Source organism: Lepidochelys olivacea, assembly GCF_965140295.1.
Source record: "Lepidochelys olivacea isolate rLepOli2 genome assembly, chromosome: 6".
Lineage (NCBI taxonomy): Eukaryota > Metazoa > Chordata > Testudines > Cheloniidae > Lepidochelys > Lepidochelys olivacea.
The window spans coordinates 98,490,348-98,510,655 of NC_140416.1; the positions used below are offsets into that span (position 1 = coordinate 98,490,348).

The following is a 20,308-nucleotide window of genomic DNA, read 5'->3' on the forward strand; positions in this document are numbered from 1 at the left end:
CCTTCTCTTGTGAATCCATGCTGGCTGTTCCTGATCACTTTCCTCTCATGCAAGTGCTTCAGGATTGATTCTTTGAGGACCTGCTCCATGATTTTTCCAGGGACTGAGGTGAGGCTGATTGGCCTATAGTTCCCAGGATCCTCCCAGGAAATTAAGTTAATTAATTTCCCAGGAAATTAAGTTTGTCCACTTGTGATGTAAGATAGGATTTGAAACCAAGTCAAGATCAGGAATTAATGAGGAAGCTTGCACCCTGACCCAAACTTGATGAGTCACGCTGATCTCTAGTATTAACATATATACATGTACAAATGAAGCAGAAGGGAAGAATTTATTGCTAGTGTTCCAGATCAGCAGATTAACAATTCATTGTGGATTATGATTGAATGCAATACCATGAAATAGAGAACAGCCATTTTAATCTTACCCAAAACTAATGCAGACAGAAGCTGTGCAAGCTTTTTCAAACAGCTCTGCCAATACAACTCTGCCCTGAGCTGCAGCGTTCCTAGTATTTCAAAGCCCAGGCCTCACTAGAGCAGACTGTCCATTTCGTCCAACTGTGTGTCAGTTTTATGATTTGCATAATAGGGAGCAGGAGGAAATTAAGTTTGTCCACTTGTGATGTAAGATAGGATTTGAAACCAAGTCAAGATCAGGAAATTTTGCCACCTCTCCATTTTCCTCAATAAAACAAAAGGGTTTATGTTTGTGCATGTTTGGTAGCCATGGTCCTATCATTATTGTTAGTGTACTAGGTGCTTCACAGAAGATTAGGAAAGATGTGGTCCGTACTCCAAAGAATAAAGCCTAAATTCACAGTCCTACCTTGTAAAGAACTTGGGGGAGCCTCTTTTTATCCATAAGGCAGTTGCTACCTACTCAGAAATGTAGCTTAACCATCTTGCTCGCTCTTGGCTGGGGTCACACATTTAGCTCTTTAGTTATTATGCAAGGGCCACCAAATCAGAATGAAAAAAACATCAACCAGCTTTTCTAGTTGATCATAAACATGGTGCATCAGAAGTCTTTTCCCTGGGGATGGCTAGACCAGAAATCTGAATGTATTTCAGCCCATATGGTTCAAAGCACTGAATAAAGTACTTCAGAAAAGAAGAATGATGGGGGAAAAAAAACCACCACCACATTAAAGAATGAATCACATGAAACAAATAGCAGGTGGTGACTAACAATACATATTTAATGAGAGCCTCCTGCTTCATGAATACATACAATATAGCCTTGGTTTCTCAGGCTAATTGACACCACTCCTTGTTATAGACTGAAAAAAGGGCTTTGTTATATGGAACTACATATTTGAGAGTTCATATTTTATACCGGAATTTTCTTGGCAAAAAAACTCCTAACCATTTATTTATCCGAGCTATATTTTTCCCCCTTAGCTACATTTGCAATTACTGTATACTCTAAAACAGTCTATATCCTGTATAGTTCGCTTGGATTCAAAAACTCATACTACTCTTTACATGAATTCAATCAGCTCAGGGAGCTGATTTTAGAGCAGGTGACAGAATTAGAACTCTTGGTTTCTGTTTCCAGCTGTGCCATGGACCAGCTGTGACATTTTCATGCAAGTCATTTAACCTCTCTGTGCCCAAGATGCTCCTTCTGTAAAATAAGGATAATGCATGAAAATAATGGGGAGAACACACAAGTATAATACCCAAGACCTGTGAACTTCACAGGTACCAATGCTCATGGATTCCATGCTGAAAGATATTCCATGCAAGTGCTTTATGAAACCTAATTTTGACCAAATTTATTTTAAAAAATTAATTAGTTTATGAACACAGGCTGACTGAAGGGTTTGCCAAGAAATGGTTTGGAAATAAACTCTGCCTATGGATTCTCGGAGCTGCAGCATCTGAAGGGCTAGCCAATGCAGATTCACAGTGACCTTCTACTTAGGTAGAAGCTGGTCACAAGCGCCTCCTGGACCTATTGGAAATAAAGTTTGTGACCAAGAGTCAGACACAACTCCACAATGGGAGATATCCTTATACCACAGGACACTGGAGGGCCCAGACAGAATCAATGCTGGTACCCCACACAGGGAAGAATTAGAGCAATGAGTTATGGGACAGAGGATGGGAAAACTTATTTGGGAGGTTTAGCAAGTCAGGCTGCTTTGGCAGGCCAGCGTACCAGGGAAGAAGTCTGAGTGTTCAAACTGTTAATTTAAGTCAGGAAATGGGGCTTTATTGCACTCTCTCTCCAGTCTGATAAAGTACATGTAGCCAAAGCTAAAAACTGCTCTGGTCAGCTCTGGTCTGGTTATTATCTCAAGGGCTGTGGTAGCAATTTAAACCGTGACTGATGTTTAAATTTTTTCATGCCCCCTTATGTTGCCCTTCATGCAACAAAATTCATTCTCCTTTTTGCTCTGATATAGGAAGGATTCTCTTGTTAAACACAAGCAAGATCTCTCTCTTCTGGAAAACCCTAAGCTAGCATTCTAAATCCCTGCTTCGGGGGGAGACTTCACAGGTACCCAGCAGGCTATTGCTTCAGCAGGTTTATTTGTAAGCTAACTACAGTACATCTCATAACTGTTAACTGCTTTCCCCCTTGAGGGCATACATCATACATTCTGGGAAGAGAACCTGAAGAGACTTGCTCCAAATCCAACCAAGAAAAGTGAATGGCTTGTCCTTAAAAAAAAAAAAAAAAAGGCAAGCAGCAGCAAAAAAATCTATTCTTTAGTACTTGACACCTAAACAGATGACATTTCTTTGTTTAATGATCCTCCAGAAGATGCTTTTTTGAAAACAAAAAACAGGTTTGGCCCTCTACTAGGTTGAATATTTTATGCTGTGTATTTAGTACTATATTAATTTTGCCAGCATGACTGCTCTTTAAGGTTTGTGCATTAACACGAACATTTGTGTTTGAATGCCAAGAAACCAGTTTATTCCATTCCTAATTTCTCTTTGATACTCTAGCAGCATGTCTCAGGGTGCCTATTGGCTTGAAAAAGGAGTGGAACTCAGAAGGGCCCTCCACACACCACATGTTGGGATGGTGAGGAGCATGATCAAACAAAATGGAATCATAGGAACCCAAAAACCTCATAGTAATAAAACTGGTGGGTGGATTTTAAAAAAATGTTTTAAGAGCCAAATACTGCCGTCAGCATGCACGTGAAATTCTCTCTAGTCCTACATATTTAGAATGCAGGGTACAATCGCCAGTCCAGTCCCCCATATTTAAGACCAGCCATATTTTAAAGCTAAACAGGCTAACACCATCTATTTAATAGGCTTATCAGAGCAGTCAGTGAAAAGCACTGCACTGTAATGTCAGCTGGGCTTCACTGTGTTCTGAACCCTTCTTTGTGTAAATAGAATAAATGGCAAGTTGTTTGTTGGCCATGATGGATGAACATGTCAAGTTGCTAACATTTGAAAATGTGTTTTATTTGAGATGGGGAGCTGATGATGTGCAGAGGTGGTTGACCATGTCTAGAGACCCCTTCCTCCCCACCCCTCACTGAGTTCTTGGAAAACTTCACAATGGAAGGGACAATTAACAGCAGAGATTTGAGCCACTAGATTTAAAAGAAAAGATTGTTCATTTCACTTGAGCTTCCTTTTGTGTTGCAAAACAGCAAGAGACAAGGAGGGGAACAACATACCCAACACCCAAATGCTTTGGTCTTTAGGTTTGAATAACTGCCTTGGAACGCGCTCATAGAGTTTATTGTATCTGATGAGGGTTATGCACCTGGGGTCTGATTCGGTGTTCCCCTGCACCTTGTACAGTCACTCTCACTAGCGCAGAGTGAGTGTAAAATGCGATCACGGTGATCTGGTACTATTTCACACCCACTGTGCATAAACAAAAGTACCTGCACAAACTGTAGGCAACAGAGAATAAAGCCATCCAGCTGGCTGAGGGTTTGAATAAAGTTTCTAGAGTTCTAGAAGTGGTACACTACATCCTAGACTTGCTTTTGTCGTCTCATCTCTGTTCATCAAAATACATGTTATAAATAAATTAGACAAAGCATCCTGTATCTATATCAACTCATCTCTCTCCCAATAAAGAAATAATCTACCTCTTGGAATCCAGGACCTTCTGACCACTCAGACAGTGGCAGGAACTAGATTACTGAAAGAACTTCCAACCTCACCTATGTGTGCCTGGCATTTAGTTTGAGGTGTTCTCCTAAAAACAGAGGTTGTCTAACTTTTTCTCCAGTGTGAATGATAATAGATATCATCTTGGGGTCTTCCTTCCTTCCAAGCACTATTACTAGAGCCCTACGAAATTCACAGTACATTTTGGTCGATGTCACAGTCATAGGATTTAAAAAATCATAAATATCATTTCAGCTATAAAAATCTGAAATGTCATGGTGTTGAAATTGTAGAGGTCCTGACCCAAAAAGGAGTTGGGGCGGAGAGGGTCACAAGGTTTTTCTAGGGATGGTTGTGGTACTGCTACCCTTACTTCTGTGCTGCTGCCTGCAGAGCTGGGCCCTCAGTCGGCCGCCGTCGCCCTCTGGCCAGCCAGATCTGAAGCAACGCAGAAGTAAGGATGGCAATACTGCCACTCCCCTAAAATAACTCGTGAGCCCCCCCCTGCAACTCCCTTTTGGGGCAGGACCCCCAAATTGAGAAATGCTGGTCTCCCCGCTGAAATCTGTATAGTAAAGGGTAAAAGCACACAAGAACACATTTCATGGGGGAAGACCAGATCTCAGAGTCTGTGACATGTTTTTCATGACTGTGAATTTGACAGGGCCCTAACTATTACACAGAGCCCTCCCATTTGTAGCCAGGTAACATGCTTGTTGTGATGTTGCACGTCATGTGCTTTATGAAAATATGCTTATGAATGTGAATATGATGTAACTGGAATATGCTTTATACAAAAGGTCTCTTGTAAGGTATCATTACAAAGCTTTTAATCTACCAAGTGTGTTCATCCTAGTTGCATGCATGTATCATTCTTGTATCTGAAGCTAGAAATATAACTCTGAGGTCCTATTGTAACTATGCAAAGTGTGGGCCCTTAATGGTGGCTTAGAATCTTGATGGCTCCCATTGACTAGGACAATTGGTTGTAAATGGTTTATGTACCTACAAGCCTTCCTGTGTACATGTGGGGCCAGCCCGTGGGTAATGAAGAATGAGGTCTTACAGGGACGTGTGACCATGTCACCTGATAACGAAATCCATCTTAAAACTGGTACTTTTCCATTTAGGAGGAGGAGTAGGGACCCAGAGAGACAAAAGATTCCCACCCTGTGCCAGAGCTATAAAAGGATGTGGAGTAGAACAAAGGGCTGGGGGGACAGTCATGAGAAAGCCCCTGTTTTCCACCTAAGATGTCTGCTGGAACTAACAAGGACTGTACCAGGGGAAAGGACTGGGCCCAGACTAGGAAGGAGTCTAGTCTTTGAAAGAAGCTTATTAGAACATCGCTGAGGGCGAGATATTACCTGTAATCAGTTTCTTAATGTATTACACTTAGACTTGCATGTTTTTGCTTTATTTTGCTTGGTAACTTACTTTGTTCTGTCTGTTCTTACTTGAAACCACTTAAATCCTACTTTTTATACTTTAAAATCACTTCTGTTTATTAATAAACCCAGAGTAAGTGATTAATACCTGGGGGAGCAAACAGCTGTGCATATCTCTCTATCAGTGTTACAAAGGGCGGGCAATTTATGAGATTACCTTGTATAAGCTTATACAGTGTAAAACAGATTTATTTGAGGTTTGGATCCCCTTGGGAACTGGGTGTCTGGGTGCTGGAGTCAGGTAACCTGCAGAGCTGTTTTCACTTAAAGCCTGCAGCTTTGGGGGCATGTTGCAGCAGGCTAGCATGTCTGGCTCAACAAGGCAGGGTTCTGGAAGTCCCAAGCTGGCAGGGAAAACAGGCTCAGAGGTAATTTCAGCACGTCAGGTGACAGTCCCAAGAGGGTCTCGGAGATCAAACCCATCGCACTTGTATCAACTGCAACAATGGCCTTCAAGAAAGAGCAATAGGAAAGGATTAGATGTATTTTAGCTGAGTTTTAATGCAATTTAGCAGCTAGAATCGGGGAGGAGGAGTCAGCACCACGTGACAAACTAGCTATCTGCTGGACCACAGTTTGGGAGCTGGAGTCTTAAATAGGTAGGGATGGAGGAACACAGTAACAGTAAAACTAGCCTACTGTAGTGAAAATACTTCAAGGTCCTTTTTTTTTTTTTTTTAAAGTAGATGCATCAATACCAATATACTGTATTAATATTTATGTATTTTTCAAATGTTGAAAAGAGGCAGAGAAAAGTCAGATATACTGAAGACTGAAACATCACATACTTCTGAATTATCTTCTTGCAGTGTTTGAAGTGAACATCCGGTTATCAAGCATTTCTTGATTTTACTGCAATTTCAGCATTTTCTGACCTTTTCATTCTTGTACATTTTCTAATACACATAGATTAATTAGATAATTAGATAGATTAATTTGGTGACAGTATAACCAGCAATCATGAATTGGATGAGAAAACTACTTACAAGTTTTAGCTGTCTCTAATATTACACGGTTCTCCTTTTTGCCATTTGTTTGCACTGTACAGGCATGGAACTGACACCTATGACCATAGTGAAAGAAAAACAACTGTTGCTACTACCATAAAAAAAAGACTAATGTGGTAGTCAACCACACAGCAGCTTTGGCAGCCCTGGGAGGAGAAAACAAACAGGGAAGCAAGGAGACCCGTAATCCTGTCATGTAAGCTTTTATAGTTTATGTTTGCCTCCACTTAAATAAAAAAATCGTACAGTTCAAACTACAAAACAGGTCTTGCATACAGATTTGTTTATATTACCGCAAGATTTTAAAACCCACAAATGTGGTGAGCATTCCATATTCTCAGTCATTTTCTACACACATCTGTGAAATAGCATCATTTAGGCAAGTGGTGAGCTACGACTCCTGTTTTTATGCTAATACTCAGGGATATGGCGTAGCAAAATGCAGCAGTTCATTTTAAATATGCTTTTTGTTTAGCAGCGTAACCTGGTTGTCACCAACAACGTTAAGACTTTATGTATTAAGTAATTAGGAGAAACATCCAAAATGCTAGATTATACTACATTTATTGGATAGGCATCATATTTTACAAGTTGTCAGAACCAGGGCAGTCAGATTCTTGCCTATTTGCATTTTGTATATCATTCTGCAAAGTGGATAGACAACTATAAATAAATTGAGGCTGGCAATTACGCCTGGTTATGTTATCTTTCTGTGTATACTAGAACATGGATGGGGTTAGTCCAATATATGCAGCTTTCACCATAAATACTGACTAGATCCATCCTTCTGCTTCTTTTAAATTTGGTACTGGAGACCCAGGAGAATAGGATCACTGGTTATGTAACTACTCCTTCATGTTTCATATCTAGATGACTGCAGAATTAAAGCATGACCTAGGATCACGTTAATGGAAATTCTATCTACTCTTGCTGAAATAACTGAAGGAATAAGTCTGACCTTAATTCTGGACATTGGAAAATAGAAAAGCAGGATTAAGATTGCTGTAGAAACAGGCAACAGCTCCAGAAACAGGCAACTGACTAACTAAAAAAGTTCTTTCTTTGGTGAGATGGGCAGAGAGGCATTATCAACCTAACATGCTTGTGGCAAACCTGAGAAACTCACTTGTGCACAAAGATGAAAACAATTGATAAGGATGGTTTCAGGTATCCAACTGGTTGCTATAAACATTGAAAGAATTAGTTTTAATATGCTATGACCAGTACCTTGAAAGTGTTTAAGATTGCAACAGGCTGTCAAGGAGAAGAGCCAAAGCAAACCGTGACCTGGCACCCAGCTTTGTTTTAATCATACACAAGCGTATCAAACAAAACTGCTCTAGGGCCCAGTCATGGAAGATGCTCAGCATCTCAACTGAAGCCAGCTGAAGGTGTTCAACACCACTCATGATCAGACTCCAAGTTAGAGAATGAAAAGGAACAAATTAGCTTTATTTTCTCTGTAGGATTGGAATCGGAGGATAAGATCAAGTGCCCAGGCATTGAAATGTAAGCAACTCTTGCAAAACTGACAGCATTTGTTTCTGTGTATTAGCTTATGCCTTCTGCACATAAAACCATAAAGAAATATTCATGTGCTACTCAGATAAATACAAATCAGGACACTGAAGACAAAAGCCACAAATCATGACACTGAAGACAAAAAGCTGGCTGCACCCAGGGCTTTTCACATTCAGGAAAAACCTAAAAAATACATGCATTCTTTTTTAAGGGGCAAAATCCAAGAAGCGACTTGAAGACATGAATTATATGAGAGGGTAACTTTCTTTTTTTTAAGTTACACTATGGTTCTGCTCTTAAAAATATGACTAAATAGTATTGAGAGAACTCACATTTATGGTTTCTTAATTACTCATATAAAACATGTCCATATTAATAAAACCTTCTCATTGTCACCCCTACAGACTCAGCTTGGGACCAGGAAGTCAAGCTGTTTGCTTTCTGTGTCACTATCAGTAACAAAGATGCTATAACTGAAATTTAATTAAGAATTCTGTTGAGGATCTGTGAGCCAGAAAATAACCCACCTCCCTCTGCCATAGCTGCTTTGGCTCAGGAGGGCTAGCAGGGATGATCACCAGTAAAGAAAACCCCTGGATGATACTTCTGTCACTAAAATAAGCTGATATGACTTGAAATACACACACAAGGAGCAAGTGTGATGGGCTAATTTTTCAGATCATAAACTCATTTTAAAGAAAAACATGCAATTAGTAAATTTAAAAAGGTAGATTAAAAATTGAATTCCACATTACTCTGTGTTAAAGTAGCTAATATTGATCAATCTTGAACAGCTATCATATAAAAAGTCTATTATAAATTCATAAACTGGCAATTTTAAATTGAACATTTACAAGAGACGTTTACCCACCACTGTTTTCTAGTGGTAATTCTTATGGTTCTCATGGGACTACAGCCATTTGGCCTTACTGCAACACAGCTGTTCCAAATAAACTAGGCATTAACCCCAATACGACCCTCTCCTTCCTCTAACTCACTGTTCACCAAGGAGGTTCACAGAAGTAGGTCTCTTAGCAAACACCATTTGGACACTGGACTCCATTACAAACGCCACATTGGTGGATCTTTTACGCATTAGTCTATTGGGCCGGCTTTTGAAAAAATATGTATTTAAGATGTCACGGGGAAAAAAAAATGACATTTACTTTTTCTCTTGCTTTTAAACTTCAAAGCAAATAAATTTGGCAAATATTTTAAATTAGCCATTTAACATGAGGTGACTAATTCCAACAATTTGGATCCATTTTCCTGAGAGAAGGACTAAGCTTAGTTAAAAGGTTTTAAAGATATTCATTAATTCCAACAGCTCAATTTTAATGGAGAAAGGTATTTAGATGTGGTGTGCACGAACTCTTACTTTATAAGGGGTAGGCTTGGTTTTTCAAAGAAATAGCAGAATTAATGGCCTCGAGCCATGTTTTTAGAAATCCTAAACCCCCATATTATGTAAGTATCTAGGGACTTTTAATAATGCTAATTATTAAACTGACAGTGACAGCTCCACAGGGGTGATTTCAGTCTGTTGAACAAGATTCTTATTTAGGGATTTTTATTGGTCAGATTAGGACCTGATAGAATTTAAAAGTTATCCTTAGCTGCCGGGTCTATCTAGATTAAACCACACAGCACGTTACAGACAGTGTAACCATCAGTGCACACATTCAAATTGTTTCCAAGAGACAAAAAACAGATGTTGTGTAGCACAGCTGTTACTTTAAAAAACAACGTTAACTAAGAGCTGTCTTTAAAAATCTTACCCATTAAAAAACAAAGCCATGAACCCAGAAGCATTATCGTGAATTATGGATTAGTGGATGACAAAATTTCAGTTAAAACACATCTGTGAGTAGGTGTTCTTCACAACCAGCTCTGACACAAAGTCCACGTGTCAAAATTTCACCTTGTTCCTAGGGCTTGCCTTTATTAACAAAGCAACAAAGTTTAGCTCAAGCATTCTCCCCAGCCTGCTCCGTTCCTACACCAGGTCTGCTCAGACCACACTCCAGAGAGTCACTCCCAACTCCTTTATATCCAGGTGTGGTAATCAGCCACACAATTCAGCAAACCCCACTGACCCATTTTCCCAGCAGGATCTACACCTGCTAGGAGGATTGGGTGTTTCAGACAAATACTGCCAGCCAGTTACAACAATGAACTGCATGTGACTTCCAGAAGCAAATACTACTTTGCATTTCTATAGCACATATGACAATATCAAAAGCAAATCTAAAAACAGTAACTTCCTTTTCTGGAATGCATACGATTTAAAAAAAAAATATTGCCCAAACTTTTTTCCAAAATTAAAAACAGCCTGGAGGTATCGTTTGCAGGTCAAACAACTTGTCGGGGGGAAAAATATATATATCAGCCTATGTTAAAATGATGGCCAAGTAATAAACCTGCTGTTTTCAAGATGAAGTGCTAATACAGCTGATATCATAGGCCCCGATCCTGCAAGCTCACAGATACAGGCAGAACCCTTTGCTCATGCAGTGCCCCATTAAAGTCAATGGGATGCTTATGACATTGCAGGATTAATGTTTTAATTCCCCTCTTCATATACCACTTCTGTACAGGAGATTAATCTAGATTTATAGGGGAACCAGCACCCAAAACAGAATGGGATCTAATATGGTGTCATATATCAGCATATGTAAATAGTGTATATACAGATTATGCTTTCCAAGATCATAAAATAAAATTATTCATTGATAGAATGTGCATATAATCAAAGAAATATCATTTCCATTTATGACCTGCCAAGAAAAAGCAGAAATTCTGTGTTTAGGGAACTGCTGTGCAACTGGAAGATTTTTTTTTTTAAATTTACCGTATAATTTATGGAATTCATGTAGACCTCACTTTAAAATATCTGTATGCAAAAGGCTAAATTAAATGGAACCCATTACAGAAATATAACTGACCAAAGCGGGCCTTTAAAGCTGCTGATATAGCTACGTACGAGGCATTACAGGTCATCCTCGGACTTACAACACAATTGGTTCCTGAAAATTGCTTCATAAGTCAAAACGTCGTAACTTGGAACCACAATCCACTCCACTGAGGGACCAAGCGTCAAAGTCGAAACCAATTGTCGTAAGGCGAATCAGGGTGTCAATCCAAAAACATTGTAAGTGCCCTTCGCTGTAAGTCAAACATTATGAAGTTGAGGACTGCTGGTATAAACAATTAATTTAGCAAAAATAAATCCCTTTACTACTACACATAACAGACAGAATATTTTCCAATATATCTGAAACTGTAGCTTCCTTAGGCTACAGTACCTACCTAAACAATACTCCAATTGATGTAAATGAGAATTTTGCCTGCGTATATGTAGCAGGATCAAGTCAAAAGTATGTTGAGTCAGCTGTAGTGCAACAGTTTACTAGGTTAACACTAGAATAAATTAAATTCTTAAACACAAGAGTTACACCAGGTAAATTCAAATTAGAACAGACCTAAAATAAACGTTCACTCACTTTTTTCTTAAGCTGTCTAAATGACACAGTAGAAACATTCCATAATTCAGACCATTCCAATTTTTTTTTGTAAGTTGATGATAAAATGTTATGGGTTAAATCAAGACATGCTGAATAAAAGCCAAAGAGATATTTCATGCTGTACAATACACATTTTTGCACCCTCAGGTCCAGTGGGTGCTCCAGCCCACCGTGATCATCCCATGGCAACTGAACCCACCTCCCCACTTGTGCTTTCAGAATAATGCCCCTTTGACTCCACCTCTGATGTGGCAACCTTAACCAACAACTGCCAAAAGCTAGAACAGGGAATCAGCAACCTTTGGTCCGCGGCCTGCCAGGGTAAGCCCACTGGCAGGACGGATCGGTTTGTTTACCTGCCGCGTCCGCAGTTCGGCCGATTGCAGCTCTCACTGGCTGTGGTTCGCCGCTCCAGGCCAATGGGGGCTGCAGAAAGCGGCGCGGGCCAAGGGCTGTGCTGGCCGCTGTTTCCCACATCCTCCATTGGCCTGGAGCAGCGAACTGCAGCCAGTGGGAGCCGCGATCGACCAAACCTGCAGAAGTGGCAGGTAAACAAACCGGCCCGACCCGCCAAGGGGCTTACTCTGGTGGGCTGCGGGCCAAAGGTTGCCGATCCCTGAACTAAAACAAACCCACTGAAACCTTGGATCGGAAGAAAAGAGGCAGCTAACAACCCTTCTCCTCCAAGTACATTCCATTCAAGCTGTGAGCCCAGGGGTTAAAGTAAAATTGAACTCTTACCGGTACGGGAGCTGGCTCTGGCCCCCAGAAGAGGCGGGGCCTTGAGCAGAAGGGGCGGGGCTGGAGGGGGGGGTCAGCATCCCCCAGACAGCCCATCCGCGCTGCCTGGCCAGGACTCCAGAGGCCCTTTTAAATCGCCAGCCCTGGGGTAGCTGCTCCTTTTGTCCCCCACCCCCACACCCCTGTCGGCAGCCGGGGGAGAAGGGGCAAAAGGGGCAATGACAAAGCACTTGGTACTAAATTACTCCCAGTATATATGTAATAAGGTTTATGGTACTAAGAATCTCAGCTTCTGTACATCACCTTCCCTATATCCTGTTACAAGTTATCACAGTTGAAAATCTGTTATCTTTGAGAGGCACATTAATGTTCAAAATTACAGATGTGAGACTGATTCATGCACTTAAATATATATTACAAACAAATTGTGCTCTCAGTTGCATACACCTTGGAGAGGAAATTGACAGACCCATAGTGTATAAAGTCAGCAAAGTAGTTTGGGTGAATTTATAAGGGACTATTTGTTAAAACTGCTGACACTGTGGTCTTGAGAAGAGACAAATGTTGTGGTTTACAAATTTAGATTTTAAAATTCAAGAAAAAAGTTCCTCCCTTGAGTTCCTGAACTGAGAAACAGCTTGAAATGTATATATATAGTAGTACTAAGAAATAAAGTTTACCTATAGAGGCCTATTAATTAAGCAACTAATCAGGGACTCCAGGGCTCTTCTTACTATTAGAAGAGATTTAAATTCAACAAAGGGGCACATTGTATATAAAAACTTGTTTACAGCTGGCAACACAGCTATTGGGCACAAGTTATGAACCAAAACCAGAACTCGTATCTACAGCAATACGATATACATAATGTTCTTTCTGCACATTCAGTGAATGACTTCATATTTACTCCTCCCACCATTATTAATGGAACTTGTAAGCTTTGAGTTACTTATGGAAGCTGCACAGGAGCCATTTTGAAAGTATAACTCAGAGTTGTCTCTCAGCAGCAATTCTTTTTTAAATGCAGAACAATTTCAGCCATTCAGAAATGTCAAGCAATTGTCCAAGGACTTAGTGGTCACAAGTATGGGAACTACAGGCATCAAAATGACAGGTTTCAGAGTAACAGCCGTGTTAGTCTGTATTCGCAAAAATAAAAGGAGTACTTGTGGCACCTTAGAGACTAACCAATTTATTTGAGCATAAGCTTTCGTGAGCTACAGCTCACTTCATTGGATGCATCAAAATGTAGCAGTGACCACACATAAAGTGCTTCTTCCACTGGCATTTCCAATCTGCATTCTTTAAATGAAAGATGTGCCTCAAAACCACACAGACACTAGCCAAGTGATGATAACGTTAATTCTTTTCTTCCCAAGACCACAAGCGTTTATGCAAACTGTAGGGATTTTTGTGATGCAGTATGTGCCATTTGAGTGAATATTGGCACTTCTGAAAGTTAAGGATCTAGCAGATATGAAAACAGATCCTTTTGCTGCTTCTAGTTTTTTCAAACTATTCAATGCCCATAAAAGGTGTCAGATCAACAGGCTGATGCACAGAATGGAGGAAACACAACACAGCCACTTCAAGCTTCCCTAGGCTACCCTGCCAGACTGCCCCACCCCAGGCTTGTTTCAAATAACTGCTCCAAAGCCTAGTCCACACAAGTAAATTCTGTACCCACTGTTGGTAGAGAATGCAGTTGCACAATTGGTGACAATTGTTTCAGTGCTAGTGTATACAGGCTAAATAAAGCATTACCTACAGTGTGGTAAAGGGTGACATGGTGATGAATTCAGTACAAGAACCAAACAGAATAGAATAGGGTATCTACACTCAGGATTTTCCCCAAGTTCTCCTACTATTGCCCTAGCTACATCTTACCCCTCAACTTGGTGTCATCTACAAATTTTATAAGCACACTCTCCACTCCATTATCCAAGTCACTAATGAAAATATTGACTAGTACTGGACCCAGGACTAACCCCTGAGGGACCCCACCTTATAGTAATTTCAGACCATGTTTCCCTGGTTTGATTATGAGACTGTCACAAGGGACTGTATCCCTTTTAAAAGTCAAGATATATCTCATCTACCGCTTCCTCAGTAACCCTGTCAAAGAAGGAATTTAAGCAGGTTTGGCATGATTTATGTTTGACAAACCCATGCTGGCTGTACCTTAACCCTTTTATCCTCTACTTGCTTACAAACTGTTTAATAATTTGTTCCAGTATTTTTCTAGGAATCAAAGTTAGGCCGACCAGTCTATAATTCCTCACCTCTCCCCCCTTTTTAAAGATATTATGTTTGTCCTTCTCCAGTCCTCTGGGAGCTCACCTGTCTTCCATGAGTTCTCAAAGATAATCACTAATGGCTCTGAAATTACTTCAGCTAGTTCCTTAAGTACCCTAATATAAATTTCATCAGGTCCTGCCAATTTGAATACATCTAACTTATTTAAATGTTCTTTAACCTGTTCTTGTCCTATTTTCCTTTCCCATTGTTGCTCACATTAATTGTGTTGAGTATCTGCTAGCCTCTAACCTTTTTAGTGAAGACTAAAGCAAAACAGATATTAAACACTTCAGCCTTCCTGATGTCCTGTTATTAGGTCAACTTCTCCTCTAAGTAGTGGGCCAACACTTTCCTGTGTCTTTCACTTGCTCCTAATGTATTTAAAGAACCTGTTTTTACTGCATTTTACATGCATTGCCAGGTGTAACTCATTTTGTATCTTAGCCTTTCTGGTTTTGTCCCTACATTCTTGTGTTATTCTTTTGTACACCTCCTAAGCAATTCATCCATGTTTCCACTTTTTTAAGGATTCCTTTTTGATTTTCAGTTCATTAAAGACATACAAATACATACATCAACAAGAGCGGAGGAAAGCTGCCAATGCTCTCTGATCCATCCAGTCTCCAGAAATCCTTTTATCAGCCTCCTTAAAGGTTAGTTACAGTCAAATAGCTTGAGCTTTGTTATGTTAGTCACTATACAAAGTTATCCTGGATTTTAACCTGAACGCAAATATTCAGAGACTAGCCAGTCTCCCGCTTGTTCAAAGCACGAGCTAGAAAGTGAAAACACACCCTCCAACACACATGTACATATACACAAAGCCGACACAATGACATTTCACATTCTCCCTCATAGAAGCCTTCCCAAAATGTCACAGAAGTTCAAAAAGTTAATTACCAGCATTTTGGCTGTTAGCCAGTGGCACAATGTTCATTAAATGGAATTAGTGACAGATCCTCTTTAACAGATTTCTGCTCAAGAAATCCCACCACAAAATTACTAATTTGCTTCGTTTCAGGTGATGAAGTTCTCACAGGCCACGATTACAGAACCTGTAAAAGTGCAGCTACTCAGTGGGAAACCTAGAGACTTTACTTGCAACCAAGACTAACCCTTTTTCATACACTTCTATTAAAACAAAAAATTGGAACCAGCCAACTCAAAACTCTCATATTAAAAGTTGCCAGTGTTTCTCCCCGTTTCACTGCAGCAATCTAGACACAAAGCACTGGTGGTTGTTTTTTTTACAGCCCTCGGTGATCAAAGTTTTGTGCTGCTGTAAGTGCTGGCATAACTTCACTGAATTCATAGATTAATTGCTTTTGACAGAGTTAACAAAAACAGCAATTGATGAGACACCAGGTGAACGTCAGAGCCACTTAAACTGTTCTTATTCCAGTGTAAAAGTGTTTATTTAGTGCATTTGCTCATCCCATTTATGCTCAGTGAAGTAAAATTTTAAAAAGAGACAGGTCTAAGCCACAAAGGTCAGATCTAGATCCAAATTTCCCCGATACCCAGCTCTCTTCAGATACAAGGTTTAGATTCAGACCTGGTAGAGAGATAGTGCTTCAAAGTTCTGATCCAGATCTGGAATGTCCTAACATTGTGGGGGGCCATTTGGGTCCAGGGTTCTGGTTCACTCCCATCTCTACTTTCAGAAGAATATCACCAAATACTGAAATGAATTTTGTTTTAACAAGGAGATCAACTAGATTGAGCACAATGAGTTAGACATTTATATGGACCCAAAAAGCTATCCAGCCTTTGAGTGATATCTTAAAATAGTTTAATTTTAGTAGTTACTGATATCTTATTCCGAAACACAGGGACTGGGGGATCATGAACTCATCATGTTTCTATTCTTCCTTGACTTGGGGGTGGAGGGCGGGGGGAAGAGGGAGGGGAAGGCTTTTGTCTTGTGACATCCACTTTGTCCCTGTGTTTGATAACACACAAGAATAATCACCCTCACTTCCCTCCATATACATTCTCCCCACTAAATACAAGGAATTAGCTGTAAACTAGATTTGAGTCCATTTGGTCAAAATGAAGGGAATTCCCCAAGGCCAACATGGTGTTTTTTAAGCTTGTGCTTCCTTGAGGAAGCAGCAATTTGTGCTTCTATTGTTTTTCAGGAACCTTCCCTACCGCTTCCAGACTGCCACTGAAATTGATTAGATGTTTTCTGTCAGTAATACACTAGCCTCATCTCCAGCTATTGACTTTGATTACTCAACTATACAAACACAACCAAATTTCAGGCTACTTAAAAAAAAACAAACAAACAAAAAGGCTCAAAGGAGGCGAGGTTTCACAGTAATTACTATGAAAAGTTTCAGATGACAAAATTCTCTAGTACATCCTGAAATATCCATGCCTTGGCTATACTTTGTAACAACCAACCATCATTTAATTCAAAATGATATACACTAGCTGGGCTTCCAACACACAAGGAATCTTCCACAATACAATCACCATTAGTAGCAACGTGACAGTGCATATCAATCATATATAGAACTGTGCAGGTTGCTGCACAGACAGCCTTTAACTCCTTCCAGGCTATTAGGAATTGAAGGTTATGCAACATCATTTAAAATGAGTAAGCAATAACAAGATGGACAATGAAATCCCATCCTATTATGTTGAAAGATTGAGTAAATGGGATTTCCCTGCTGGGGTAGAGAACTCAATGGGACGATTAAAGTTATTTATTTTTAAGTGAATGACAACCCATTCCAGCAATACTTACAATGCTAAATGATTGAGACATAAGTTTGCTGTCTTCAAAAATATATAAAATGCCAACACACCACCTCAGATCAAAAAGCTACACAATCTACTCTCCTAACATGCGGCCATAACTTGCATTTAAAAGTCATCAGTTCTACTTTACTTTCTTCTGCATGAATCCCTCTCACTCTCGGACTTTCTTTAGCAAGCTCTGTAGCACAGATAGCAATTGGTGGCAGTAATATTTTGGGGTCTCTCTCTACTATAGTTGCATCAAGCCGCAGAACTGTAATAAAGGTTAATGAAGTACCATTATTCTCCCACACTCTCAAGAGATGCAACGCTCCATCCAGCTGCCTCTAGTGTACAGCGTATGGCTGGAAGAGATGCAGGTGTATGAGAAGAGCCTGGGAATGGGAGTTGATGTGGTCAGTCTCTCATGAGACTTATTTAAACACAATAGGTATGTACAGGACCATTTTAATACTCCTTGGCATTTCAAGATGTCTCCGGGGTGAAAGCAACGCTACTTGTTGTAAACACGTTTTATATCCTCAGACATTAGTCCTATTTCAATGATCCTGCAGAAGAGTTGAATATCAACACAGCTAACCAAAGAGCTATCATAGCCTTCAAACTCATTTTTTTCCTTCCTTTTTAAAATCTGCTGATGGGCCTTGAAGGCTAGAAAAGTTAGCTCTATCTGTATTTCAAAGTGCTGACAATGATGGCTGAAAATGCTTTTACATGAACACAATTTCCTCTTCATTTCCTGTGGTAGTTTTCTTTAACAGACTACTAATTCCTGTGCTAGCGGAAACACCACAACCCTCAGCAGACACCAGTAAGAGCAGAAGGCACACCTGATAATAAATCTTGATGTTTCTGACTAAGATGGTCAGGTTTTGGATTCGGAGGTTGACATCATTATCGACATGCTTGTTGACACGTTGGTTTGTCGGCCGTGGATCTCTAGGGGAAAAAAAGGGAAAACCCAATGTTAGAGACTGGGCATGCACCAGCTCTATCCTGTCACACTACAATAATGCAGTACAAGGACGACTCTTAAGCATTTGAATAGTTCAGTACAGTTAATACAAACTTACAGTTCAATAAACTAACAACTTAATATTCCCTTTGCAGCCATGTAATGAAAGGGAGGGAGAGAGTTTGAAACTCCTCCACATATCACGCTGCATAACACATTTTAGGTGATCCTATGTGACAATTCAAGAGCCTCCCTCACTTCTAAGGAACAGCATCCTGCAACCACTATGCACCCCCAGAGCAAGGGGCATGCAGCATACATGTAGTTAGACTGTCCCTCATGCAAGGAAATCTCATTCAGACACGAGGCCATTTTCTGTCTTGTCTAATTAGATTTAAGCCCTGTCTTATATTTTAAGAGTGTTCAGTGTCTAGCACACTGGGGCCCAGATCCTGAATGGGGCTTCTAGGAACTACTGGAAGATATATAAAGGTGCATGTGTGTGCAAGAGAGCAATTAATTGGGATGTGGGGCGGAGGAGGAGGGAGATTAGGAGGCTAGAAGTTTTCTTTGTTTTAAAGGAAGTGACTACAACTGAATCTCAAGGGTGAACTGAAATGACTGTTTTTGAAGTAAAAAAAGCCCCAGATGATTAAGAATTTGTACACAAGTTAAACACATCAATGCATCTTAAAAGGGATCTGAAAAACTTGTGATCAGTGAATCCCCTAGTTCAGAGTGTAATCCGCTGATGCCTAACCAACATAGGCATCTGCATTGCTTTTAATCTAGCCATTGACAACTCTTCTAGAGGAAACACTGAATTTGGGTGTTGACAGGTGAATTAAAGTGGAACTGATATGCTGTGTGACTGTTTGTCAAAAGTTTACACAAGTATCGTAAGCAGCTAAGAGTATTTTTGTGTTTTTAAGCACAACCACGTCAATTCATCTTTGCACAGAACATGGGTAATACATGTAGACATCACAGAGTGCCTCTCCCATTGAAGAGATGGCCAAAGTCCTGCTTTGCTATTAGACTTGATACCTATATGCATGTGCAGTTGGTGTTTTTAAATGCATTGAGGTACAAAGGGGTAAATTTGCCACTGGCATAAATCAGAAAGACTCCTCTTCATCCACTCTTACAGAAGCAGTAATATTCAGCACACTGACTGCAGTTTTAATGCACAAGTTAAGAAAAACACAGGACTTCAACATAAAATGCCATACTATCACCTTTACTTGAACTGCCTCATTTTTGTTGATGTTTGCAGCCCTGAGATTAACTTGCCCTTGTTACGGAAATGGGTGCTCAAATACTATGGTGATGGGGTCATACAAGTACCTAGTGAGACAGATCAGACAGCTGTGCAGCAGCACAAGACATGTGCAATATTTGAAAGCGGAACCTGGGTTTGACCTCTCCAGGTCCTTGTTAGACCAGCCAGTAAGGGGAACTCTCTGAAGAATTCTGGCAGAGAGTCCGATTCTGATGGATGCTGGATACTTAACCTTTGTGATTAAAGTCATTACAGTACACAGGGAAGCAAAAAAAACAGTAAAGAGAAGTTGACTACACAGATGGGGTAGTTCAAAGCCCTCCAGGTTCCACATGAACCAATCCATTCATGCACTACATAGCAGTGCTGCTGTCCAATACTACAGCCCATTAGCCCAAAGTCTAGATCCAGAAAGAAGACACTCTGGCTTTTGCTGTTCTGTTTGGCACCTGCTGCCATACTTTAACAAAGGAAATATTATTTTTGATGGTTGCTTATCTCACAAATCTATCACTGTGACATACAAGGAATGATGATGGGGCTGGAAAATATGCTGACTTTAAAAGTTTGATTAACAAAAAAACCCACAAGAGGAAAACACACCCAACCCACTGAAGACAACTGGCCATGGCAAAGAACTGGTGTTTCTTTTGAATATTCCTA

At 40.2% G+C, this 20,308-nt stretch overlaps 1 protein-coding gene across 2 annotated transcripts in view; it reads right to left on the reverse strand.

Moving 5' to 3' along the window:
* CCDC88C (coiled-coil domain containing 88C) overlaps window positions 1-20,308 on the reverse strand; it is a 125,860-nt gene that overhangs the window by 95,882 nt on the left and 9,670 nt on the right. For both annotated transcript variants that reach the window (XM_084631736.1, XM_084631737.1), the window contains exon 3: window positions 18,239-18,347. In XM_084631736.1, the coding sequence (XP_084487862.1) occupies window positions 18,239-18,347 (109 nt within the window). The remainder of the gene's footprint in view (window positions 1-18,238; window positions 18,348-20,308) is intronic.